This window comes from Ailuropoda melanoleuca, chromosome 6 (assembly GCF_002007445.2).
Source record: "Ailuropoda melanoleuca isolate Jingjing chromosome 6, ASM200744v2, whole genome shotgun sequence".
NCBI lineage: Eukaryota > Metazoa > Chordata > Mammalia > Carnivora > Ursidae > Ailuropoda > Ailuropoda melanoleuca.
The window spans coordinates 63,984,372-64,011,429 of NC_048223.1; the positions used below are offsets into that span (position 1 = coordinate 63,984,372).

Consider the following 27,058-nt stretch of genomic DNA (forward strand, 5'->3'; position numbering starts at 1 on the left):
TGTATCTGGGTTCTCTAAACCATCTGTGCTCTGAAACTTTAGCGTCCTCCCTGCTCTTCAGCAGGGCAATCAATATTTACTCTCTGATTTTTCTGTTAGAAATTTTCCTGCTGTGAATTCTCCTTCGTTTTGCTTTGAATTTCTAACTTAAACTATGGCTTCCTTTTCCAAGGTAGTTAATTGCTAACTTTGGTAATAAATACTTGACAGTTTATTGATTTTATTTATTATAAACCACAGTTAGTATAAATACATATATTGTAGTAACTGTAACTCTCCCTTACCATAATAGCACAGTTACAAATGTGTTATCCTTGCTCTATTTTCTTTTTCTATATACTTTATTTTTTCAAATAGACAATCTATTCACACTTAAAAAAAAAAAAAAAGCAATACAGTGGAATGCTTCTATGTTGGAAGAGTTTGCTCCCATCCATCTCGGTCCACCCAATTTCCTCTACTGTCTTATTAGTTTTCTTATATATCCTTACAGAGGAGAGTATCTTAAGACAAATATAGCCTTTATATTTTCATTTCCTGTGTTTCTTACCAAAATCTGGTTTGCTTTTATAAACTCTTTTGATCAGTTAATTACTCTTTCCCATTTTGTCCAAATCCACTTTATATGTGTTTTTCCTTGCGTGGTACTAGTAGTCACAGTGAACATTATTCAGCATAGGTTAGAGAAGTCAATTTGCTTTCTTCCCTGTGTTGACGCATTTGAAGGGTATGCCTGTTCCTTTCATCATTAAGTAGGTTCTGAACTTCCCTCTCATCTAAATTAAGCTGCAGCCTCCAGAATGGTCTCTCTGCCTCACCCTTTCAGCAGCTCAGTCACTCCTTTATTTTGTTCCAACAATTTTTTTGAACTCAGAAAGTCTGATCTTGTTAACGCTCTGGCTTTAAATACACCAATCTCATCCATATCACTTGCTTCCTTTGCTTTGCTTACGCTGTTCTCCTGGCCTTCATGCTGCAGAACCTGCCTAGGCCCTTTACATTCCAGTTCTGATGTCCTGTGTGAAGCCACTGGGAACTTCTGTCAAGCAAACAAAGTTCATTGCTCTGCCTCTTATATTCCAATAGCCTGTTCTGAATTCCCCTGAATTCCCCTGGCACAATGGAACAGTGAATAACAAAAGAACGAATGAACAAATCAGATGAGCTGTATGACTAATACTGTTTCTTATTTCTCTTTTACTTGAGCTTAACATGCAATTGGATTTGAACTTGAGGTGCATCGCCAATCTTGCAATTCAGATGATTTTTCCTATTTTAAGGGGCATTTTATGTTCATCCATGCACCCTGAACAGGTGTTGGGAAATATCTATTTATCTGATGCCTGTGTCATAGTAGATTTGTTAGCAATACCAAATGCCTTTTACACACAGGAATTGGATCATCTGCATGTTTTCAGATTGACTTGTTTCTGCTTAGACTGCGTATGCATGAGTCATTGCTATCCCTTTGATGTATGCAAATTAGAAATCTTTTCTGTGTGTCTATTCCATATATACCACAGACATACGCCATACATGCTACATATGTTTGTGAAAATGTATCATGAAATAGTTTCAACTCCAGCTCTAGAGTCATATGCTTGGGTTAAAATCCCAGCTCTACTGTTTCTAGAGGTATGACCTTGGGTAAGGTACATCTGTTATCTGTAAAATGGGAATAATACTACTACCTACCTCAGAGCAGTGTTGTGAAGATGAAATGAAATAATGCATGTAAATAGTTGACAGCAGTAAACATAGAGTAAATGCGCACATAGGAAATGGTCAGTACATTTGCATATAAACACGGAGTGTTAAATTCCAAACTGTTTCACAGCAGCACTGACAGGTTGCTCTCCGACCCTGATCTGAGTGCTGCAGAAAGCCCTTTGGCGGACAAGAAGGCTCCCGGAAGTGAGCGTGCTGCAGAGAGGGCTGCAGCTGCCCAGCAAAACTCCGAAAGGGCTCGCCTGGCCCCGCGGCCATCATACGTCAACATGCAGGTAATGAGGAGAAATGGGAGAGTCATCCAAATGTAGGGTGGTGGGTAGGGTTAGGGAATGGGGAATTCAGCAAATGTTTAGCAGTAGAGCAGAAATTGGGTTTTCCATTGGCACTCTTGTCAAAATTAAATTTAAATATATATGTAGTACTTAGGAATTGGTTTTGCCATAAACATTAAAAATGAAAAGCTTGAGTGAGAAGAATTCTTTGTATCATATTAAAATTGACATAAAATGGTCTGTGTCACTATGTCTTATGCAAATGTGATATTATTTCTCTGTTAAAGTTTAGAGAAATGTGAATGCTGTTATTTTTAAGTATTAACATAGTCTTGGATAAATATAATATCTTTCTATTTAATGGAGATGATAAATTTGGTGTCCTTTAGATCGTTCTAAAAATAACGAATGTGAAGCTTTAGGTTTTTGAAAGTAGATGCTAAATATCATTGATGACTATGTTAGTCAAGAGATTTTAATGATTATTTTAAACAATTTCCTCAGCAGGGATCTTCTCTGTATCCATTTTTAAAGTATTAGGCTAATTACTCAAAATAGACTATTGATCATAAAATTCAGAAATTTGATTGCCATATAAACCACCAATATGAGAGAGAAGGATTTCGTACTTTGTGCTTTTAGAGACTTATAAACATTTGATTTCAGCATCAGAATTACTGGGTAGACTTTCCTACTTCATAGGAAAAGATTTATTATCCCCAGCCCCCCACCTCCCCAAAAAAGGGAAAAGCTTTTCACAGAATCCTAAAAACAAGCTGTCATAGCTATGTCAAAGAAAGTAATTCATGTAATTAAATTATACTTCCATAATTTTAGTGAAAACTACAGTTCAATCCTACTTGTCTGCTTTTTTAAACCTTCACATTTGAACATTTTTATGAGTTACTAGATGAATGTTTTTACGAAACCTATGACCTTTATAAAGTGTCAAAGTTAAAAAAAAAAGACATTTGTTACATTTTCTCTGGTGGATTTATTTTCAGTTAATATAAATTAAAATTTTCTAATAAGTACCCAATCCCCTGTATGATCCCTTTTGATTTTTGTCCATCTTGTGGTTCTCTTCTTTTCCATCAGGTTTATACCCAGTGAACCATTTTCACATTCCTTTCTTTTAGGATGGATGAGAATGTCCTTGGTAATAGAGTTTCAACTTAAATAGATGTATTTATGCCATTAATGAAGAGCTAACTTTTAAACTCACTCAGAACTCAATGATAATAGTCACCAAGCATTGACAGAGAAAGACTGAAGACTTCTTTGATTCCTGCAGCTAAAAATGATCTGTGTCTCCTGACACTTCTTGGAATGTTGTATCTCTGGCTCTCTCTTCACTCTTATCTCACTTCCTAATTTATTTTGTAGGTTTGTTTTGTTTTGTTTTGTTTTTTTCCCATCCCTGCTAAGATTCTATGTGTTTTAAGGCTCTAGACCATTGTCGATTCATTGTTGTATTCCTCTACAAAAACCAGCATAATCTCTTTAAGCAGAAGACACTCAATAAATATTTATTGAACAAGTGAACTTAAGATCTAATCATTAAAAGTTGATTTTAATTCCCAATGCCATTTTAGACCTAGGATTTCAAAAACATTATCAAACTGTTATCTAAAAATCTAGCTCTCCTGATTTACTTTCATGTTCTTAGAGTTAATCACACATCCTAGTTTGTCTGGGTCAGCCCATTTACTTTTGTAATTCTGGCCTAATTTTTATTTGTAGCACATTTCTCTTTCAGAGAAATGTATTTCAGACCATAAATTATATGGGCACGCTATATACGATGGTATAGTCCTCCTAGAAGAAGGGTCAGAAGAGCTCTCACCAATTGGTTCTTGGTCCTCCTCGTAGGCCTTTGAGACATTCTTAAATCAAGGCATAGGTGGTCTCTAAATTGGAGAGTTGAGAACACTGGGTTTGCATTTGAGATGTAGCTATGTCTGGACTGCTTTCTTCAAAATGACCTACCTGGACCCTCAGTAGACCTGACTCTGACTGAAGTCACGGAAAGAATGAATGGTGATGTCCTAGTCCAGTACAAGAAGAGGTAGCTAGGTTTAATTTTATTGTATTGCTTAATGTCATTACAAATCAAAGCTAGATATTTGTCATTTATCTCACTTCAAAAGCAAAGACTATGCCAATTAGGTTAAATAATTTAAGTTGTCTGAGCATCATCCCATTTCAGGCCACGCTTTACTTCAGTGAGGAGGGGATGTAGAGAAACAAAGAGGCCAGTAGATGACCAGAAAACTTTTAGTAATGCATTATTTTGAAACTTAGCCTAACTATCATGAGGTCATTCACTATACTTTAGCATCTATTGGTCCTGGTGTGTTAAATACTCACAGTAAATAGGACTTTTTCCCCCTTTTGAAGGAAAATTTCTAATTCTTGTTACTTTTATGTTAGAAGTAGTTAATTTATTCTAATTAATTAGTTTGAAAACATGTTTAAATTTATCAGACTTGTACTACATTACTGTCACATTATGGTGCAAAGCTTAACATGTGTCCTACGCAGATTCATGGACTGTAGTCAAAACCTTTGTTCTCTAATTATGGGGTATTGGCAGGACATTTGGATAGACTGGCAATAAAGATATTTTCTCTCTTTTATTTTCAGGCATTTGACTATGAACAAAAGAAGTTATTAGCAACCAAAGGTATGTGCTATGTTAATGATCTATACCTTGATTTTTTTTTCCCCTAGGAGACCCATAAAAATTTTCTTAGTATTCATGTTGAATTGAGAAATTGGACCTTCACAAAAAGAAACCTAGAATGTTTAGGTTCAAGTTGCACAAATTTTGTTGAGGATGAATGTATTTTGTTGAATAGATTAGCATTAGATCAACTAAGAAATAATGTAGCATTTTTCAGTTTATTGTTACTTTGTATAAGGTATTTTATGAAGATATTTTAAGACACTTCGTGTTAAGAAATAATATTCAGTGATAATTTCTTTACATATATCAAAGAAACTACATTCATCAATATTTTATTTAAGAAAAAACATTAAAAATACCAAACATTTGTTTTATATGCTGTTTCCCAAAGCCATGTTAAAGAAACCAGTGGTGACGGAAGTCAGAACACCCACAAATACCTGGAGTGGCCTGGGCTTTTCTAAATCCATGCCAGCTGAAACTATAAAGGAGCTGAGAAGGGCCAACCATGTGTCCTATAAGCCCACAATGACAACCACTTTTGAGGTTCGTAGAGTCATGCCTTACCCATTCTTCCTGTCTGTTCTCTCAGCAAACAAGAGGTACCATTCTTTGTTTACATAAGGAAAAGTTGTTAATGGTGATTTGTTCTAATTTCTATTCCTGTAGACATATTGCTGTCAAATTGATACAATCTAATATATTATGGTCTTTATTACCTTCTCTCAAAGTTGTCAGTCAGCTGTTAAAGAGATGTAAATTTGGATACATGTGTTTTTGTTACAGGAAGAGTGTCACAAATGATAGAGCAGGGCTGAGATTAAGCAAAGGACAAATGTAATGTTCCACAAAAATGTATAGAGACTCCCTTTATTTAAGGGTGTCACTCACTAGCAGACCCTCCATAGGGGGGAAAAGGCAAATACTCAACAAAAACAAGTTTTCAGATAGGAGTTAAAAATTTAGCATGTTCAGATGTGCCAGGAACACAGCAGGAAGTATAAACAAGAGCTCCAAAATTTTATGTTTCCCAGATGTTGGCTGCACTGCTCAGGGTGAGACTGGGAAGCTGGCATCCTTGCCGCATGGGGAAAGGATCCAGCATTCCATACTTCTCAGCCAGGCTGCATGTGACTTGCTAAGCAAGGCCTTTTCAGTCTGACAGTATCAGATTTTGACTATAAGCCTTTTGTGAGTTGGTGTGAAATAGAGCACACGTATGCACACGCAGTACTGGGGAGAGTGTACAAACCGAAACATGTGTAAAAATCATGAATTCAAGAATCACAGTGTTTAACCAGAACACTGTAGACTGAAAAACAAATACTGGTTAAGGCTTTCATAATTGTTAGTCTAATAACTAGCAATTGTAGATTGACCTTTTCTCCACCAATTTTCCTTGTGATAAATTAGACTGTTGATGAAAGGCAAAAGCAAACATGCAATTTTTCCCATTGTTTTTAAGCATAAAAGAAAATACTAAGAAGAATAGTCTCTTGTGAATTTCATTGTCAGACGGCAGCCTGTATTTAAAGACTGAAGTCACTGTCAGCAGCTAGAATGTAGGAACCATTATGAAAAGTTTTGAGGCTCTAGGAGGCACACTCCTCTTTCTGCCATTATAGCTCTGAGAGAATAGTAAGCTTTCCTTTTGTTGGCAGAGACCTTAAAACTGCTGTGCTCCTTCTTCGGTAGACTTTTAGTCAGTGCACCTGTGGTCATCAGTTTCACTTCCCCTCGCCTTTGCAGAATGGAGTGGTAGGTGGTTGATCGTGTTTCTGTAGTTTCAGAGATGAAAAATTTTACTCTAGAAATGCTAACTCAGTTGTGTTCTCAAAGACCAGCAGTGTGACCGGTTGAAATGATGATCATTCTGACAGTGTAGTGGTCAAGGGACGGGGCTGTGGGGTCTGACAGCCACCACTGATACATGGACAGCTCCGAGGAGTGACTTCTCCCCTCTGAACCTATTTTCTAATTTGAGTTGTTTTGATGATGACCTGGAAGAAAGCATCCAGTATGTAGCATGGTGTGTGGTAAGTTCTCGTAATACTGAGCAGCTGCTAGTCTTCCGGCTGGAGAACTGTACCCTGAAGAACACCAAGCCCTGGCTGAAAGTTGAGATTATGTATATGAAAGCTTATTGCTGGAAGTATTATTGCACATTCAAACTAGATTTGCTTTTTTATATCCAAAGGAATACCTCAGAGTAGTATATGAACACAGACTGTGCAAGGAACAATTATCGTAAATCACATAACTTATTTCTTTGTGATTTATATGGTGCATTTTCATCCACAAGCTTATTCAAAGCTGCAAGCTCCCAGTGAGGAAAGAGAGGCCCTGCTCAGCTAAGTGTCTTAGTTGAGGTCATGGCAGTAGATGTCACCGAAAGGACTTGAGTTTATTTTTTGAAATTTCTTTATACTTCTCTTATTAATGGTCTAATCCAAGAGGGTACATAGTAAAGGTGGTAAGTCAATGATCTAGAACCATGTTGCCATAGCTTAACATAGAGAAGATTCACTTTGGAGAGCTTGGCAGAAATGCACATCCTTCCTCCAGGATCTCATACATCAGATAAGGAGCAAGAATCAAGAATCTACATTTTCAGTAAAAGCCTAGTGTGATTCTGATGCAGACACCCTTCTAGAAACACTGCTCTAAAGGGGTATAACAGTAGGAGGATGGTGCAGAAATTATTTCAGAACCTAAAAGACTCTTCTGCTCCAGCCCCTGTCCAAGGATGGATAGACTACTTTCTGGAGCCAGGGATGTGCAGAGTCCCAACTCGGTGGCTGAACTCCCGCCTGTGGCTTTTCTTGCTTTGGCTATCTTGGGCTAGCCTGTTCCCCCTTCCTGGCTAATGTCTAGCAACCTGTTCAGACTGGAAGGTGGGGGAGAGGGTGTGAGCTACCAGATCAGGGCATGTGCTTTCACCATGTAACCTGTTTTTATTTACAGCCTCTTCAACAGTGCTGATGAAAAGCTATAATCAAGCTTTCCTTGGTAATGGTGTTCTAGATTTTCCTTGTTGTATAGGACTTGAACTTTTCTTCATGCATCCCAAATCCATTGAAAGGGGATGGAAGGGTCCCTTACAATAGCAAGATCTAACATGCAGCAGTTGCCGTCTGCACATGCGTGCCTTTCCCTTAATTCTGCTAGAGCTCAGAGGGCTTAAACACTGAGCAGTGAAGATTGCTTCTTTGGGTTAGGACATGGGGACAAGGTGGGATGGAGAAGGACCTGGGGAAAAGTAGAGAGAACTTAAAAATTTTTATTAAAGGATGAACCACATCTCTGCTTATAGCACTAATATTTTGAAATGAGAAGGTGGCAAGAAACACTCATTTTTCCTTATTCTTTTCCAAACAAAGCAAAACAAAACGAAATGGACAAGTAGAATGCCAATCTATGAGAAGCAGCATGTTTAGCCAATAGGTTCTGATGGGCGTGGGCTGCTCATTCAGTGCGCCAGGGATCAAGGCACACAGAATTTCCTGCTCTAGGAAGCTTGCTTGAGGCAAGAAGTTGATGCTTTGAGCTTCTTATTCGGATTTCTGAGAAGCTAGTCTTGAGCAGTTTCCAGTTTTAGGGCAGCTTTGAGCCTGTTCCAAAGAGCTCCTTCAGATAAGAAGCAGGCAGCTCGAGGCATTTTTTGTTTTCTCCGAGACTCAAAAATATGACCCTATCCACTTGATCAAACAGTGAGACACAAAAGGTTGAACAAAAGGCTGCTTTGACCTGCAATATCTCCGTCACATCAACAGAACTACAAAAGGTCTGGGATTTTCCGTTTCTGTTTGCCACCCATCTCCACCGCATATTCTCTGAAGCAAATAAAAACATGCATTGGGAATCAAAGATGGGTTTTAATTTCCCCACCACTAAGAGTAATGAGGCCATCTGATTATTTTAAGTCTTACAAATCCAAGAATGGAGATGAGCTGCACTTTGTGGTACTTTAAATTAGTGAGTAGATAGTGAACTAGTAGATATCACAAGATAATGTTTTACTTAATGTTTTTTAGAAATCACCATGTTTGGCCAGGTCTGATATAGCTGTGTGCATTAAGTCTGCTTAGATCTTAGATGAATGTATTTTTATACTCAAAAGAGTTTGGATGCAGAATTTTAAATATATGTATAAATACTACAGTAATGATCTTACTGACATTTCTGGTAAGTGCCAGTTTTGAGCAGGTTCTTATTTCCCTCTACACTGGATTTATCTTGGTTGAAGTATAATGTTAAAGATGGTTTTAACTGAAAACACCATTTCTTTGGTCTCAGGAGCCTTCCTTCCTTCTGCCCCTTCCCAAAAGTCAGCAAAGGGCATCCCATAGATACAGGAAAAGGTATCTATAGATTCAATAATTCCACAAATATTTATTAAGCACCTTTTGTATTCTGGACACAATTTTAGGGATACAATCCTTGAATACAGGTTCTCGATTTCATGGAGAGAAGTTTCTTTTTGGTGGGTACAGAGATTCAAAACCAATAAACACAAGGAGTCATTAGGTAATAAAAGTCCCTGATAAATATGAAGCAGAGACTGCTTTAGATTAGGTTGTCATAGCAGGCCTTTATGAGCAGATGACACTTAAGCTAAGACCTAGATGACAAGAAAGGGCCAGCCTTGTGAGGATCGAGAGAAACAGTAATAGGCCTCGATCATCCTGAAGTCAGAACCAGCTGGTAAGTTCATGGAGCGGAAGTTGGGTAAGAGGGTGGAGTGTTGAAGACTGAAAGGTAGAGAAGCAGAGGGTCAGTTAGGGAGCACCTCAGCCCCTGGCAAAGTACTGGAAAAGCATTATAAGACTTTATACAGAAAGTATCAATTGTTCTAATTTGCTTTTAAAAAATCAACCTAGTTGCTTTATGGAAAATGGATATTGGGTTGGGTGGCAAGAGTAGAATAAAATGTTCATAAGGAGGCTATAGGTGACAGTTGTGGAGATGGAGAGAAGTGGGTAGATTTGGGGTATGTTTACAAATGACATCAGTAGAATTTGTTGATGGATTTGATGTGGGGGAAGGAGGGACAAGCACAACTAAGAAGTTCTGCTCAAGCAACTGGGTGAGATGTAGGAATTCTGGGGGAGGAGTGTGTGTGGGTGTAGCTGGTGGGGATGGGTAATCAACAATTCAATTTCAAGCACTCTAAGTTTAAAATGCCTACAGGACAGTAAAATGGAGTGTCAGGTTGGCAATTCCATGATTATTAGTATCAACAGGGAAGTCAACTCTGGAGGTAAAAAGTTGGAAGTCATGGTTGTCATTAAGCTCTGAAAGAGGTTGAGATTACTTAATGAGAAAGTGTAGAGAGAGACGAGAAGGAATGTTAGGGCCAAGCCCAGGGTAATGTGCATTTGGAGTGGAAAAGGGGAGGAAGATCCTACAAAGCTACGGGGAGTAGGCTGAATACATGGAGAGTGTGCTTTCATGATGCTTTGAAGAAAAAAGTATTAAAAAGGGAAGGCGTGGTTATGCTGCTGCGAGATTGAATTAAATGAGTTTATTGAATAGTGAAAGATGCTCTTAGAATTCCCCAACAAACATACTACTTTGAAAATCAGAGCACCTTGACTTGAATACTGTAGATACAGTACAAAATAAAGTGCCAGTGATTAAATAAATGAATAAATGCAAATTCAGTGCAAAAATTGAGATCTTTTAAATTTTTATTTTTATTAGGGGGAATTAGAAAAGGTAAATTTTTCCAGGTATTTGTAATTTATTGGAAAGACCCTATCATTGTTTGGATGAGGGTACCACGGAAGAGATGGCAGCCCTCTTTCCACTCTGACTCACTTAGACTGGGAGCTCTATTCTTGTCAAAGCATTGGGTCTAGCCACACGTCTTCCCGTTTGTCCTCCGTAGGTGATCCAAGGCAGAGAATCTCTGCTATACCGGCTGGAAGATTTGTTTTGTGGTCCCCCAAAATAGGGAAGACTCTCCGTATCCACTGCTCCAAACCTTATCGGAGCAGGTCTTTATACTGGGGGCTCTCAGAATTCTGTTGTGCATTCTGATAATGAAGGGGAAAGAGTTCACTGTGTATATTACCAGGTGTCCTTGGTGGCTGGAGGACAGAGGCCATATAGACAGGTACCACATACTGCTCCTGAGAATCAGCATGTGTGGGAAACTGCAGTGGTTAACAATAGAAGTAATCGGTGGTGGTCTAATGTGGATTCTTTTCTCCTCAAATCTCAGGAAACCTACCTTATTAAATCTGTCCTCATCTGGCTTTGATTGTTTACAGGGCTCATCAATGTCCCTCTCAAGGTCCAACAGTCGTGAACACTTGGGAAGTGGAAGTGAATCTGATAACTGGAGGGACCGAAATGGAATAGGACCCCCGAGTCCTAGTGAATTTGCAGCTTCTGTTGGCAGCCCCAAACGTAAACAAAACAAATCAAGTGAGCTTTGACTTTTCATCATACTTTTAGTTGTTATCAGCCTGGAATTTGTCTATTTGATTTAGGGTGATGCTCAAATATAAACTGGACCCCCTGCCTTCAAGTATTTGGCATAATCTTATTCCACCTCCTCTGTGAAGCCTTCCCTATTTTTCCAGGTGAAGTAGATGGCATAGTTCTCTGCTTCAGAACCTCCTGTCTGTGCTTTCACTTAGCGCTTGTTATACTTACGCTTTTATACTTGTGGAGCATTTGAGCGTCACAAGCTAGGAAACACATTTATTCACTCAGCAAGCACTTACTAGTGCCCGTGTGTCAAGCATCCTGTTAGGCTGTGCCTTCTTTGTTATTTCTTCCCAAATGTCTAAGAATTCTGACACTTACTAGGCACTCAGTAAACATTTGCTGAATGAATGTATGGATGAGTCACGCTCACACAAACATCCAGATGATGAGGAAAAGACAGGGATGTAACGGAGTTGAGCCGAATGTGATCACATTAGCATCTTGGAAAGTAGAAGTTAAGTCTGCCCAGTGGATAGCTACTAAAGGTGAGAACAAGATCTGATTTTTTAAACTGGCAAGATACAGCCGAATTGGCATAATAGAAAAAAAGAGTTTAAAGCACAGAGGCTCTTGCTTTGAACAAATGTGGTTGAGACTCGGAACGAGTCCAGTGGTTTTGTCTGTAACAGCACCCACACTTCTGGGCTGTATAAATAAAATAGGTAAGCAGACAAGAATTGACAATAGTAATTGCAAGATAGGCCCTTAATGGCTGTTTTTGAAAGTTTTTGATGAATTTGGAATTGTGAAACACACAGCGTGGAGTATTTGAAAAATACTTGAAGAAAGGCGGTCTGAATGAGTGTAGTAGACATGGTCTACCATCAGTTGTTACCGTCGGTCAGGTCGGCCATGTTGTCCAGAGTTTCAGATTTGACAAGGCCGGTCATGGTGGCAGCCAAGTCGAAATAAGAAAATATATTCCAAGTACACTGACAGTAGTAGCCAGAGACTCGTACGGGCAGAGCACCCCACCGCTACAGGAGCGTGGAGCTGAGAGGTGGGCTGGTGCTGGAGGCCGATCTAGGGCTGGAAATGATCTCTGCTCTGTAGCTCAATATAAATTTGTTTGTGCCTCTCTCTTTCTGTCTCTATCTCCTTCCTTTCGCTTAACAGTGGATAATTAAAATCGACTGTACAACTTAACTGCATTGAAGTTCAGGATTAGGGTTAAGATAGGGAACTCATTAATAAAAAGGAATGATTAAGGAAACACAGTTGTTTGCCTTTTGTTAGATGTTTTAAGAGCAGAGGGAGTTTAAAACAGAATATAGAAACTACAAGTAGTTAAGATAAAAAGAAATATAAAGGAAATTATGTGCCATAATATCACTAAGAATATTTTATTTTAAAACATCTGTTTTTCTCCCATTTTACTAATGTATTTGCTTAACCCAACAATATGTAAAATACTATCATTTAAACATGTAATCAATATAAAGACATTTTTATGAGATATTTTACATTCTTCTTTGTACTAAGTCTTCAAATCTGGTATGAGCAGATTTTATAATCTTACAGAACATTTTAATTCCCACCGCCTGCATTTCAGGCACTCAGTGCCACATGTGTCCAGTGGTTACTGTATTCAGCAGCATGGTTTTAGATAATCTCTCTTGACACCCTTTTCAAAGTCACCAATGGCCGGGTTTTCTTCAGACATCCCGGTTTACACCAGTTGTTCCAGTGTGATTCTCAGTAACTCCCTGTTTTATTCTCAACGGAAGTAAATGTATTGTTTGGACAGTAAATTATATGGTCATGGCCAGTGACCTGTTATAGGACCTGCCAGGGACCTCCATGTTGTCAACTCCGGTGGTTACTCCCATGTGCACTTCACACTCTGCTTTGTGTCAGCCTCTAACCAGCACCTCACTGGGTTGATGACTTTGGGTCCTTACCTTTAAGTGTTGAGGGCTCCTGAGGGCTTGATCCTGGGTCCTTTTCTCTATACTTTCTCCCCACAAGGGATAAAACATCTATTTTTTTAATATGTATTTTTTAAAAAGTTTTAAGTAGGCTCCATCCCCATTGTCTCACGACCCCAAGATCAAGAGTCACATGCTCCACCAACTGAGCCAGCCAGGTGCCCCTAAAACATCTATTTTTAAGAGAAAGAGAAACTTGATCAGGAAACTCTTTCTGCTTGAGATATAGAAAGTATATATACTCTCAAGTGGGAGATGAAAATGGCCAGAAAAAGTGATTAGTGGCACACAATACAGTGCAGAACAGGATTCTTAGATTTGGAGAATGCATTGGCCAAAGGAGATTCGATGTATCCACCCTCGTCAGTCTGGGAACCCTTCCTCAGGCTGCAGCTTCCCACATGGATGAGAGCCAGTTGTTGGTCAGGGAGGTAGGGATGGCTACACCTCTCTGCTAGGCTCGCCGAAACATCTCTGGAAGAGTGTTTGAGTATTTGGTCAAGTACTTGGCATGGCTCACTAGTCCACCACCCAGCAATGCATGTTATTGGGTCTGAGAACCACAGACAATCTGGAGAAATCTTTGCCCACGAAATCAGCCGCAGAGTCAAGGCCAGTTCAGAGTTGCTGTCTTAGAATTTTCCTCAAGAGACAGATTAGCTTCTGTCATAAGTTAAATCCAGAAACTTCAGCACCATTCTTACACTTCATATTTGCTCTTAATTTTAAAAGTGCTCTGTTTTGTGAATTAACTGCCCAATTATATTTTTGTAAGGAATGAGATTTACATGTTGCAATATCCTACAATTCCTTTGACCGCAGGAAAGCACAAGGGTGCATACAGAGGCCCACCCTGCTTTCCAAAAGGAGCCTGGACTTACAGTAACTTTCCATACCTTTACTCTATCCCAGGGATCTTTCTTCCAATTTCTCGTTTAATTCACATCAAATCAATTATAAAGAGCAAATGTTCCTGAATGCTCAGGGAGAATATGATTAATGATTATTAACTACGGAGGCACTGTTGCTGAGTTGCTGCCTCCCAAGTGTAGCTTTTTAATGACAAGAGCCTCCCTGAAAGCAGTAACTAGCATTTCATTAATGAAAAGCCAGTGTTTCAGTGAAGAATTGCTATATTTCTGCAGCTACTGCTCTGTTCAGCCCAACAATGAGATCAAAAATATTTGAGTGATTAAAATTTTTAATTAAACCATGTTGTCTCTGGGCATTGACACTTGAAGCCTGTCTCTCCTTTGCTTTCCAGCGGAGCACTATCTCAGCAGTAGCAATTACATGGACTGCATTTCTTCGCTGACAGGAAGCAATGGCTGTAACTTGAACAGCTCTTTCAAAGGCTCTGACCTCCCTGAGCTCTTTAGCAAACTGGGCCTGGGCAAATACACAGACGTCTTCCAGCAACAAGAGGTCAGTCACCATTTGTTTATTTTCCTGGGCATCTTCGTTTTGGTTGTATGTATGATGGCGTCTAGAATGAAATCACTCACTGACCTATGGCTGTGCTTTCCCTGAAAGTGAAACTGAAGTCTCATAACTTGTGTTTGCTGCTGAGAGAAATGTCATCTCATTTCTTATTTATTTCGTGCAACTAGTAAACACAGGATAGCAGAAATATGGAAAATTGTGTTTCCAAAAACACACCTTCACCAATTTCAGCTAAAAGACCTAAGCAGTGTCTTGATTCCTAGGAACTTCTGATTGGCAGCTCCCTCAGCAGCAGAGTCTGTATTTAAGATAATTTCAGTCTTTAATCTTTGTTATCTTAATTTGTGGCACTTAAAAAACAGCATCTGAAATGAACATCTATGGTTGTTTTTGCCCCCTCTTTGTCATGTTACTGAATCTGTTCCCACAGAATAGAATGTGCTTTTTATATATGTTAATTTATTCATTAATTTGCTGTTTGGCTTTTGCCTGAACTAAGACAGAAATGCGATGTCTTCTAAGACATCACTACGATGGATTTTGGTCACCCCGATCAGCCATGGCTATTATGCACTGACTTAAAGAGTAGAGACCCCGAACATGATTCTTTCTATAAATGCTGTCATGTTACTAGGGCACAGCTAGCCCAGTGCAACAGAAAGTTAGAATATTTCAATAAATGTATTTTTCAAATCCAGACGTTGTTTAAGTTTCATGCTAGTTTGGCTTAGTTCATGCTAGAGAACATCTGATTAAATCAGTAATTCCCAAGCATGTATTTATCAAAAAGAATCTAAGATTTTTATTATGCAGTTTATATCATAATGTATTTCCCATGGTTCAATAACTAATTAAGTTTAATTGGTGAATTTTTTAGTTTTTTAACATCAAAAAAATGTTGTCATGTGTGTATTGGATTTCAGCGTATTGATTTCGTTTTCTTTTCCCTGAATCTAAATTAGTATTCATGTAACTGAGGATTTTCTAAGTTGAATAACACTTTCATCATCAATGCATTAAAAAATTGCATTTATTTAGTTTTGCTGGTTAGACAGGGTAGCTGATGGAGAAGTTCAAGGGCAGAAGTATTTTAACTTGCCCAGACAAAGGTTTTGAAGTAAAAGATTTGTTGTTATTCAACGATATTCTGGATTTGTTTTTATCTATATGTATTTACTATTTAAAGAAGCATAGAAATAAATTTATCAAAGGCACTTCTTATCTGATTACTCCAAGAAGGAAGAAAACATGATAATATAAAGCCAGACTGCCTTTACCGAATATTTATTAACTAGAGCAGAGGTCAGCAAACTGTAGCCTGCAAACCTGCTTGATTTTGTGAATAAAGTTTTACTGAAACACAGCCACATTCATTCATTTACATATTGTCTGTGGCTGCTTTCAAGCTAAAATAGCAGAGTTGAATAGTTGCAACAGAGATAATTTGGCCCACGAAGCCTAAAATATTTACTCTCTTGGCCTTTAAAAAGAGAGGATCCCTAAAATGGAGAATCTCTATCTAATAGAATTTCTAAAAACATATCTTTAGACATGATAAATTAAAAAGTTTTCTAAGATCTGGATATACCTTCAAAATGAAAACAAAATCTCAAATTAATTTCTGTATAATTTGAATGAAAAGTATAAATTCGGTTCTGTTTCTTTCATGTAGGCTATTTTCTAATACTCAGATATCATTTTACAAGAATTCCACATTAAGTGACCTTGTGGGATTTAGTTTGTAAGCAAGTTGAATATTCATTTAGCCGCTTTCACAGATGATATGTCTAAATACATAATTTACTAACCAGAGCTGCCAGTTATTTCACCCCTTTGGTAAGCCCATTGCTTTATATCTCCAATCATATTTAATGCCCACTGGAGCCCTGCAAGGTACAGTACTGTCAACCCTAAATGCCCACAACGAGTAATGGCAGGGGCAGAATAGAAAGCCAGCTCTCTCTGGCTTCAGAGCCCATTACCTTTCTGTTCCTCCACACTGTCTTCAAAGGAAGGGCAGGATTCTTGAGCTACTTCCCTCCACACTTTTTTGCTGATGCCAGAGAGGGCCATTATATTGTTCCTGGAAATGCCTCTTCTAGACCACTGTTGGAGATAATTTGCCAGGCTCAGCCAAGTGAACCATGTGTCTGATGTAGTCTAGGAATTCTTCTCTCATTCTTCTGAAGAACGCAGTGGAGGATACCAGTTATGGTATTACTCAGTTTCTTTTTATAGAGCTACAGTTAACCAATTCAGAATCCAAAGCTAAGAAATATTTTCTCTCTTCTGGACACGTATGTATTTTTCCTTTTATCAATTCCTGAAAACTGTGAAATCTGTGATTCCCTTTTTGCTCTGGCTGCCAGAATGCTAAGACCTGAATATTTAATCTTAGTTGCAGTAAATAACTGGCTTAGCCTAAGTCTTACGCTAGAATCATCACTCTGATTTCACCACCTTTATGACTTAGCCCTTGTCCCCTCAGTTTGTGACATGACCGTTCCTTTTTGGAAGTAGGAAGAGCATAATTAGTAAATGGAATATGTGTAATAATGAGTTGAACTTTTAGTGAGCAAGAAAATAAGTACTTAATGTATTGGTTATAAATTACTTTTTCACCCACAGATCGATCTTCAGACATTCCTCACTCTCACAGATCAGGATCTGAAGGAGCTGGGAATTACGACTTTTGGTGCCAGGAGGAAAATGCTGCTTGCAATCTCAGGTGAATATAAATGCTCATATTCATATTTTAAAACCTGAATAACGTCTGCCAGTGACCTCAGCCAGTGGGGCTGGTTCTGTCCATCAACCACTTGCTTACTACGCTGGCACCTTGTGCTTGTGGTTCTAGAGTGTTTTCCCACTAACAGTGTGACAAATGCTGAGAACATCCCTACTACTCCTTCATCAAGGTGTTGCCTGAAAACCTGCCTTGACAATGTCGTTCTTTAAAACAGATGTCTTCAGAAAGATCTAACGAAAATTGCCCTTTGCAGAACATAAGAATGGGGGAGAAGTTGAATTCTCCTTTCTGTGGTTGTGTTAAGCAATAATCATTGGCTTAGTGAATAATTATTCTGGATTGGCTGCCATGTTTCAACTGCATGTATCCTTGTATGCCAACTGAGATAACCGCACCAGAGAAGAAGAGAATGATCCTTGGTATAGCTGGAATCTGGCAGTATTGTCTTGCTTTAAAATTTTTCCCAAACTCTTAATAGAATTTGTGAGTCACAGAAGGGTGTAGTATCCTGAATGTAGTTACAGAGTAAAGGAAAATAATGTTGTCTGTCTCCCAGACCATCATTTTTGTGCATCTGTTGCATATTCTGTGTATTAGAAAATGCTCTTATGTGTATTTTCTGAGTACCTGCCATTTAAGAGGAATTAAGCTGGATGGTGAGTAAGGAATCTGCAAATACATGACCATGTACCTCAAAAAAGGTATATAGAGAAATATGAGGAAGATATCAGGGGCAAAAAAAATGAGGCTACTTTTTGAAGAAGCTCTGATGAAGTTCATTAATGTCAATGTTATATGTGTGCCAGTTTCTCAAAAAGAGTCACCAAGGGCAGAAGCCAAGTGTCAGGTGTGGTGGGAAAATGACTTGCCTTTTCAAAACATTGATATTTGCAGGCTATGCCTCTATGAGGCCAGCAGTGGTGTCCAACCAGTGCAAGTCCTTTTCAAACAGCATTCGCTAATCAGATCAGCAAATAAAATGTAAACCTCGGTGATTTTCCATTTTATTTTAGCCCAAGATTGCATCTCCCCCAACTCCGTCAGGAAATCTGTAGATAGACCTAATACCTGAAGCACCTATAAGCAGAGCAGCTTTGAAATAAGGGTGGAAATTCAGCCATTGAGCAACTTGTTAGGCTCCTCTGTGGAAAGAGTTCTGCAAGCATCGGTTTGAGAAATCTTCCCCCGTCCTGTGTACCGGTGGTTGCATTAATGAAACTCCACAGGGCAGATGCTTTTTCTTGTTCGTTCATAAGATCAGCTTGGTATAGTAGAAAGAGCACTGTATTCACATAAGGGGAGCTGGGCTTTGCGTCTGCCAAGCCGTTAGTCCTTGGGTGAGTTTCCAAACCTCATTTGGTTTGGGTCTCCAAACCATGAAGGTGGGTTGGAATAGATGATTGTGTAAGGTTACCTTCCATTTCTAAGGTCTGTCCTTCCATGCGCTGTGTCATCAGGTATAGTGAAAATAACCTACAGTTTTAACAGTGTATATGATTAGCAGTATACTCTTGTTCTTTCTTTCTTTTTTTTTTTACTACCTGTGGCAATAGGATAATTTTCAATTTGTTTACTCTGAAGCTCAGCCCTAAAGTGCTATTTCTAGATCCAAATTAACTTTATATATGTTCACATTCTTTTATTAATTTAAAAAAGAAATTAATATAGTACTTGAAATTTGATTAACTCACATAATCACTGAGCCTGTAGTGTTAAGATACACTTGTGGGACAGCACATTTATACCAGAGAAGTTTATGTTCTAGAATTTGATAATTATTCACTAGAGAATCATGGAATGTCAGGGACCGTATAATAAAAATTAAGTTCTTTCTTTGTGCACCCAAACTTTGTAAAGCTTCCAGCAACAAGCAGAGATCTCTAAATCATTGGGACCTTTATTCTGGAACACATTTGTGATGTATTCCAGATGGGTTTTGGGGAGTAGAGTGGAAAACAGGAGGGGTTTTGAATCTTCTTTAAAATTTTTTTTCCTCCAGTCATCCTCGATGTGGTTCTGTTGAGGTTACATACTACTTCTGTAGACTCCCTCTCTCTGTGGGGTTCACAGGTCTTCTTGCTTTTAAAGGAAATTAGAGGCTTTGAATAGATGCCTTATGAATGTTCTGCACAGTGTGAAGTATTTGATTATTTTAAGGACGATTTTGCCTTACTTTGTTGAGTGTATGTGTTTGAACTTGGTAAATTGTTTTCTCTGCAAGTAATAAGTTTTTACTGAGAAACCCTTTGTCAAAAAAGCTTCTTTTTCCAATTCGTCTGATAACAAAGACATCCATTTCTAGTCTCAGAACATTCCATTTCCAGGGATAGATGCAGGATAGCTGGGCAGCTTTTACTCACGTTTGTCTTGTGGTTACATAGTTTGGTTAGATACAGAGTTTGCTCAAAATTCCTTTCTAAAATTTTATAGATTTTTAATTTGTGATCAGAGTCGTTCTTTCAGTGTAAGGATTTATTCTGTTTTTAATCTTGGGCCAGAAGACATTTCTTTTAATGTCATAGAAGGAGAGGAGATTTATCTCTAGTAGAGATGGATCAGAGGGGGAAAAAATGGTCTTTTTTTCAAATCTGGGATTTTTTTTTTGAAAATTCTTTGATTTCTCTCAGAATATTTTAGTGAGTGGTTAACTAAATGTACAGGGACAAGGTAAAAGGAACTTTAGCATCCTGTTGACTGGCTTCCCGCCACAGCCTCAGGTAGATCTAACATTTCCCGACCTATTCTTTTAGTTTGTGACTCTGTTCAGACCCGCAACAAGATCCTGAGAGCTGCCAGGATTGTGTGAACCTTGGAATTTCAAAGAAAAAGGTTGGTATTTTCCCGAACTATCTCTTAGGTTTACTTGAAAAAAAATCAAGAGGGAGTTTGCTTTTTACTGTAAAAAACAAGAACAAAAATTAAAGTCTCTTCAGTAGGACTTGATCTTTGATAATCTCTAGATTTATCTCTGTTTCACATTTGGAAATACATACCTTAGAAATTATTTCTTTAGGGAATGGACGAATTCCTTCATGGTCATTTTATTCTATCAAAAATCTAGTTGATACGACTTTTCAGAATAAAGTTTTCAACGTCTTTTTTAAAAATATGTTTGTCTTCAGTGGCCCAATTTCCTCATGTGCTCAATTGTACATGTTACATGCGCTAGGGAAGACAGGTTTTTCACCTGCTCATTCCTTTTCTTTCTCTATAGTATGGGAATGTTCTCCTGATTCATGGGTTATTTTCTCATGAGAAAATGGAGGCCAAAGACAGTCTTCTAACTAGAAGGTGATAAAACTTTCCCAGGCCGCGTACTTAAGGGGATTCATTTATTCTTAACTCTCCTACAGTTGCCTTTAAATATATTAAATTCTGCCTTGATTTCTGACTGTGTTTTTTAAACAAGATACGTGTGTTCAACTTTTAGTAGGAATGTCATTGTTACAGTATTTCTGCAGGAATTTGAAGGTAGCCATCTATAAGCATGTCTGCATATATCTTGCTTATACAGATACCTTCCTTCTCCAGAGTTTTAAAGCTATGTTTTCCTGTTTAAAAAAATAAATTTTGTATTTTAAAATCTGAAGTACAGCTGTATTATCTGGCATACCTGAAACTACCGATTTTTCAAATTTGTATTCCTGATGCTTCAGTTGGTCTTCTCTACTCGATGGATGGACCACTGGAGCTCAGGGCCCAGGATATGGACCTTTGTATAGGCAGATAGAGTTTCAGCCTGTCACTTAAAAGCTGTGTGGACTTTGTCTATTCTTAAAACTCATTTTTCTTATCTAAAATGGAGAATAGTGGGTGTCTGGGTGGCTCAGGTCATGATCCCAGAGTTCTGGGATTGAGTCCCACATCGGCCTCCCTGCTCAGCAGGGCTTCTCTGTCCCTCCCCTGGCTCGTACTCTCTCAAATAAATAAAATCTTTAAAATATATATAAATAAATAAAATGGAGAATAATATTATCATTTACTCCTTAAGGAGGACTTAAATAGGACAAAACAAATTGTAAAGAGCTTATCTTATAATAAGCATTACTAAATCTCTGTTATTTTTTTCTCTCGTAAGACCTGTGAACAAAGGAGAGATGTCTCCACTCTTGCATCACCCCTGTGGGGCAGACATTTACATTTTGGAAGGCAGTGGGGTGAACTGGGGTGATAAGTGCACATCTGGCCATATGGCTGTCCTTAGCCACCTGTGACCAATGCACTGCAACGTGCATCTGTTGTTCTGAGCCCCAGCATTAGTGTAGCCATAGCTTGCAGGGCAGCTTCAGAACTGGAAAGGGGATTGTACCTGTGTGGTGTTGAAAAAGTTCTGAGTAGTGTGCAAATGCATGTGCTGGATCACTGGCTCCACTCCCCCCCAAAAAAAGGAAGGGAGGGAGGGAAAGAGAAGAAGGAAGGGAGGGAGGGAAGGGAAAGGAAAGAAAAGACAACTTGAATCACATCAACTATATAATCCCAATATTTGATACTTGGGTTTGCTGGCACTGGAACCCTAATTTCCAGAGTATGACACTTCTCTTTACCGGTATGAATTCATTAGCAAGAATTACATCATTTGGTTTGAGGATTTGTAAATACATGTGGTGGCGGGGAGGGGGTTGTTGCATAGTGATAAACAAGGTGGGCTGCTTCAATTAATTTTCTACCTTTCTTGTTAATAATTTCTAGTTGGTGAAAGGCAAAGGAAACTGTGTTTTTGTCAGTACTCTGGTTTCTTTAAAATTAAAATAAAGCGTCTTAGTTTTTCCCTGAGAACTTGAATTCATCATTAGTTATTTTCAGTTATAATAATTTCCTAAACTGTTGCTATTTTTACGAAGTTGATTTTTTTATTCAAAGGAAACTCCTGCTGATACAGCTCTTCATATAACTCTTTCTGACTCAAGGAGCAGAGGCCTCATGAGTCAGTGGAGCCATCAGGCTGTGGCTTAACACTTCAACGCGCTCCTCCATTATTCTCATGTTTCTGTGTGGGGTTGTCATGTCTGACTTCAATAATTTAATGACTGCTGTGTTTGACATGCATGAGTTCAGTAGCTGTAATAATTTTCTGTGTCATTGGTAATACATCCTCATATGCCTTTCACCAGCTTTGATGGCCCCCCTCCCTTTGCCTCTGCAATGACATTTGGGATAGTTCAAACTGTTTAATTTGCTTATCAGGAGTATAGAGGGTTCTGAGAATGACCTATCTCCCAAATAGTCTACAAACTGCAATAAAAACGATTTGCTGTCCTTGGTTCTCTCACTAGCAACATGCTCCATTTATATCAGACTTTCTAGCATTTCAGAAATGTCTTGACTGGCAACTAAAACTTTTCCTTTTGCTACCAGATTTGACTTTCTCTCCAAACCCTCCTATGTCACCATTTTCTGAGCTGTCCTGCCATGTCCTGTAGGTAATAGAACTTCTCCACTGAGCTCCTAACCATTCTCTCTCTCTCTCTCTAGAACTAAATAAAAATCGAAGAAAGCTTTTTGAACCACCAAGTGCACGCACCTCTTTCCTGGAAGGCGGAGCAAGTGGGAGGCTACCCCGTCAGTATCACTCAGACATTGCTAGTGCCAGTGGCCGCTGGTAGCAATACCCTCCAGGCACGCACCTGCCAGCTCTGTCAAGTTGGACACAGGAGATCTGTGAACAGCCTTCACTGCACACCATCCTCCGTAATCTGGGTGTCTGGTATCAGGACCAAAGCATCTTATTCACACCTGAACTTTGTGCCAAAAAGGAAGAAAAGAGAGAAGATGATCTTATGTCATCATATAGAATGCCACATTTGGATGACTTTTTTTTTTTAAACGGCAGTCGGACAGAACTTGCAATTTAAGGGTAGGGCTTTATTTCCTGTTTTTATTTACCTAAATAACGTATGCACTGATTTTTTACTTAACATGAAGGATTAATTGACATCTGGGATGCCAGAAAACTTAGAGGTTCTTTTGTTTGCTTGTTTTGTTTAGGGATTTGGGGATTTTTTAAAAGTAATCAAAATGGAATTTTCTGGTACTGCTTTAAAATAATTATTGAGGTCTTTCAGCACTTTACGCTTTCTGATTTCTTGTCCTGTGGAAATTCTCTGTCAATTTTCATGTTACCTGATGTATTGGTACAAATCAGATTTAGTCATACTCTATGACTATCATCAAATTTTTATTTGAAATGGTACTGGATTATTAGTTTTGTGCAGAATATTCTGACTTTGGGAAATGTAAGTGACTCCCCTTGGTTCTGGACCAGTTCTGTTCATATGTCAACATCCTAGAAATAATTAGCAATGAACCTATTTCACATAACAGGTGCAAAGAAAGACCAGATGGACTTTGCAATATTAACCCTTTGCAGTCATCATATTTAGCTGCTGCCTGTATTGCTAAAATGATTTTAATGGTTGTCTGAAGGCAAAGGGCTAATCTTTAGTATACTGCCACTAAAGGACACTTATTTATATCAAACTTTTATTTTTAGATATTATAAGCATACAGTACATAACTGATTAAATTGATATCTACTAGAGATTTATGGTAGAGAATGGACGACATTCAATAACTGGAGCCCTAGATTGTCACTTTATTTAAAAAAAGACAAATAGTCATCTGACAAGACAGTGCTGTTGCCATTAAGAGGAGAAATAGATTACTATCCTTATCATGTACACTCTAGCTGTGCTCCGTATAGGTCACAGGACTTTAAAAAACCATATTTGTCTGCTTGAAGTAGACATGTTTGTTGAGAACAGAAAGGTTTTATTTAAGTTTCCAGGGTGACAGTTTATAAAAACAGCCAAGTTTCAAAGGAAGACCAAAAAAAAAAACAAAAAACTGTTTTCTAAGTGGCTAGACTCATTGATACTATCTTATACTGTGAAAGTCCAAGAAATCAGGCAACATTGTTTCCTAGGTCTTTTCGGACGTCTTATAGATTTATGAAGGGTTTTCAATCCATGAAGAAAATCACTAAGTGCCTCTCTTTCTTCAAGGCAATATTATTTCCAAGTGTATTAATTTGTTGGAAAACTTTCCCATAGGAAATGTTGTGAATTACCTGTACTGTAATGACTTATTTATGTTCAGGATTCAAGACTTTCTACATGGACATAAACCACTGTCACACATTCTCAGCAGAAGGCATTACATAAGCATACATAACAATTGGGGACTTTCATACAAATGTGAGATTAGAAAGATTCGCCATTTTTCCATGACTAAGTCTTACCATTAAAGTAAGAAAAAGAGTGGAAGAGAAATTTTGCACACACAAAAAATTTCACTTTAAAAAATAATATTGGTAACCTGGAAGGCATGATAATGGGCCTGTTGTAAAATGATATCGTTACAACAGCTTTACAAAAGGGATGCCTATTCCTAAACTAAATCTTGCATGCTTAGGTGTGAGAACTAAATTGCTCCTTTTGCAAGTGCAACAGAATCATCCTGTGTGCGTGTCACATGTACACATATTGTCACATGGAGCTCCCTGCCTTACGTGGCTGTATGAACACGTCATGTTACACATTCAGCACAGGGTAAGAATTGGGTTGTTTCCAGTTCCACTCTGTGCTGTAAATTTCATTTCTTTAACAAGACCTTCCCATTTAGGAAAAAACAACAACAACAACAATCGCTTAGACTCTTTCCCCAGCTCTCTACCATGCAGTTGCAACAGGAGGAAGAAGGAATGAATTTGCAGTATTAAGTTGATGCAGGTTTTATGAACAGTGCTTTGATACTATGCCAAAGAAAACTGTCCCAATTAAACTAGATTAAATAGGGTGGCTAAAAATAAAAACACTGGAAATTACTTTTCTCACTTTCTCTTGATGCAATGAAGGGAATATGACACTACAGTATATGGTGTTGTCAGTGTTATAAGATGCACAAAATATTTGGATTATTTGAATAAATGTTAGTTTTTAATCAATCTGTGCCTTAATAGTGACCGGTTATCTGTAAATAGAGAACAGATACAGATTGTATTTTTGTGGGGTTTTTTTGTCCTCTTAGTGATTTTTAAAAAAAAAAAAAAATGAGAGATGGAATTAAGCATTGAAAATGGGAATTTTTTCTAATCAACTGTTATATGAAAAATAAATTTATATAACCCCTTTGTATTGTCCTTGCTAGATGAAATGTCTTTTAAAAAAATCTTTATACATAAACCTATGCCTGTCTTTGTTTTCTAAGAAAACTTTTTTTTGCCATTTTCAGCAGAATTAGAAGATGTCTCTGCAGTAGAATTGAGCATGCATTCTCTCTCCTGTTGTTTTGCATTGGCCATCCTCGTTTTCATCCAGAAGCTAAGGCACTTTCTTTTAGCCAGTGAGTTCAGGACCAGTAATCAATCACTGTTTCTCTGGCCACCCACAGGTATATACCAAAAGAGTACGATCACACGTTTTATTCTTGTTCTTTCTTAAAAAGAATCAAGTGTATGACCGCTTTGACAATCTCATCCATCAGCAGAGGAGCTCTTTACTAAAGTTACGCTGGGCTTCTTTTTTTTTTTTTTTTTTTTTTANGTCCTGAGCCGAAGGCAGATGCTTAACCGCTGTGCCACCCAGGCGCCCCTACACTGGGCTTCTTGACCCAGGTTCCTGTTTCAGAGCCTGACCATCGTGCTAGCACGCTGAACACCCACTGTGCCTTGTGCTGAGGTTCTGTCCGAACTCATTTTCATATGGAATTAGTATCATATTACTAATCCTGAGATTTGTTAAATCTCAAGGAAATCCGAAACTTCCACTTATTATGCTTCCAGAAATACCTCCACTTGAATTACCGGTGCCAGTGGTTCTTTAAAAATGTTTCTAGCACAAGAGTTCTTCAGATAACTGAAATATTACCTATAAACCCAATGTTAAGTTATGCATTTGCTCATTTTTTTCTATAAATACATAGGGCTTAGTTAGTACCAGGCCCTGTTCTAGGAACATCAGTGAATGGAACATAAACCCTTGCCCTCACTAAACTTCCATTAGAAATGGAAAACAGTGGAGCTGGTGAGGGACTGGAGGATGGACTGTCCCCACCCTTCAGCACAGGCCTCCATTTGTTTATAGCACCAGAATTCCTATGCTGTCTAGAAACCCCCATTTTTGACAAAACTGTTGAAAGTTCCCATCTCATAGAAATGGGCCTATGCTCTCAAATGCAGTATTTCTTTCATGTACCTTTGTTTTCTAGGTTTCATAGGTTTAATCAGATTCTCAAAAGCAATGTGGCCAAAAGGGTTATGACCCACATTTTTATAGTTACACTGTATGACCCATAACTTCTTAGATTTGACTCCAAGTGACTTTGCAATATTTAGAACTCAGGTTTACCTTGAGAGAACATGAGTTTGTTACCACTGAGGACACTCTGAGAATGTAGTATAGAGAGTGATGCTAGATGGTGACATAAGTTGTTCCTGACTTTGCTCCCCCCACCCCCAAGAACAAGTAACAACTATTCATGGACAGGACACCACTAAGAAAGTCCTAGAACATGGGGGTGAGGCTGAAGTGCCCCTCATGCCACAAAGACCAAGACAGACTGGAAGAATATGAGAAGTGGCTACACAGTGATGGCATTGCCCCTCCCCCAGCCTAGTGCAGTACCATGCCAAAAGGTCTCCCCTAAGTCTATAGTTCCTCCACTGGAAAAAGAGGACCCAGGGGTGACATCCAGCCCCCTGAGGGTAGTGGGTTGCTCTGTAGGAGCACCTATTCTGATTTTGCTCCATGGG

General features: G+C 38.4%; 1 protein-coding gene across 5 annotated transcripts in view; it reads left to right on the plus strand.

The window, feature by feature from the left end:
• The window catches only part of BICC1 (BicC family RNA binding protein 1), a 269,545-nt gene extending 244,094 nt beyond the window's left edge, over window positions 1-25,451 (plus strand). For 2 of the 5 annotated variants that reach the window (XM_034662531.1, XM_034662535.1), the window contains 7 exons: window positions 1,838-2,003; window positions 4,650-4,689; window positions 5,084-5,238; window positions 10,968-11,124; window positions 14,383-14,543; window positions 17,190-17,289; window positions 22,783-25,451. In XM_034662531.1, coding sequence (XP_034518422.1) covers window positions 1,838-2,003; window positions 4,650-4,689; window positions 5,084-5,238; window positions 10,968-11,124; window positions 14,383-14,543; window positions 17,190-17,289; window positions 22,783-22,913 — 910 coding nt within the window. In that variant the 3' untranslated portion in view covers window positions 22,914-25,451. Of the gene's footprint in view, window positions 1-1,837; window positions 2,004-4,649; window positions 4,690-5,083; window positions 5,239-10,967; window positions 11,125-14,382; window positions 14,544-17,189; window positions 17,290-20,060; window positions 20,140-22,782 lie in introns of all 5 variants that reach the window. The other 3 variants (XM_034662533.1, XM_034662532.1, XM_034662534.1) reach the window with 3 other exon arrangements.
• Window positions 25,452-27,058: the final 1,607 nt, after the last annotated feature.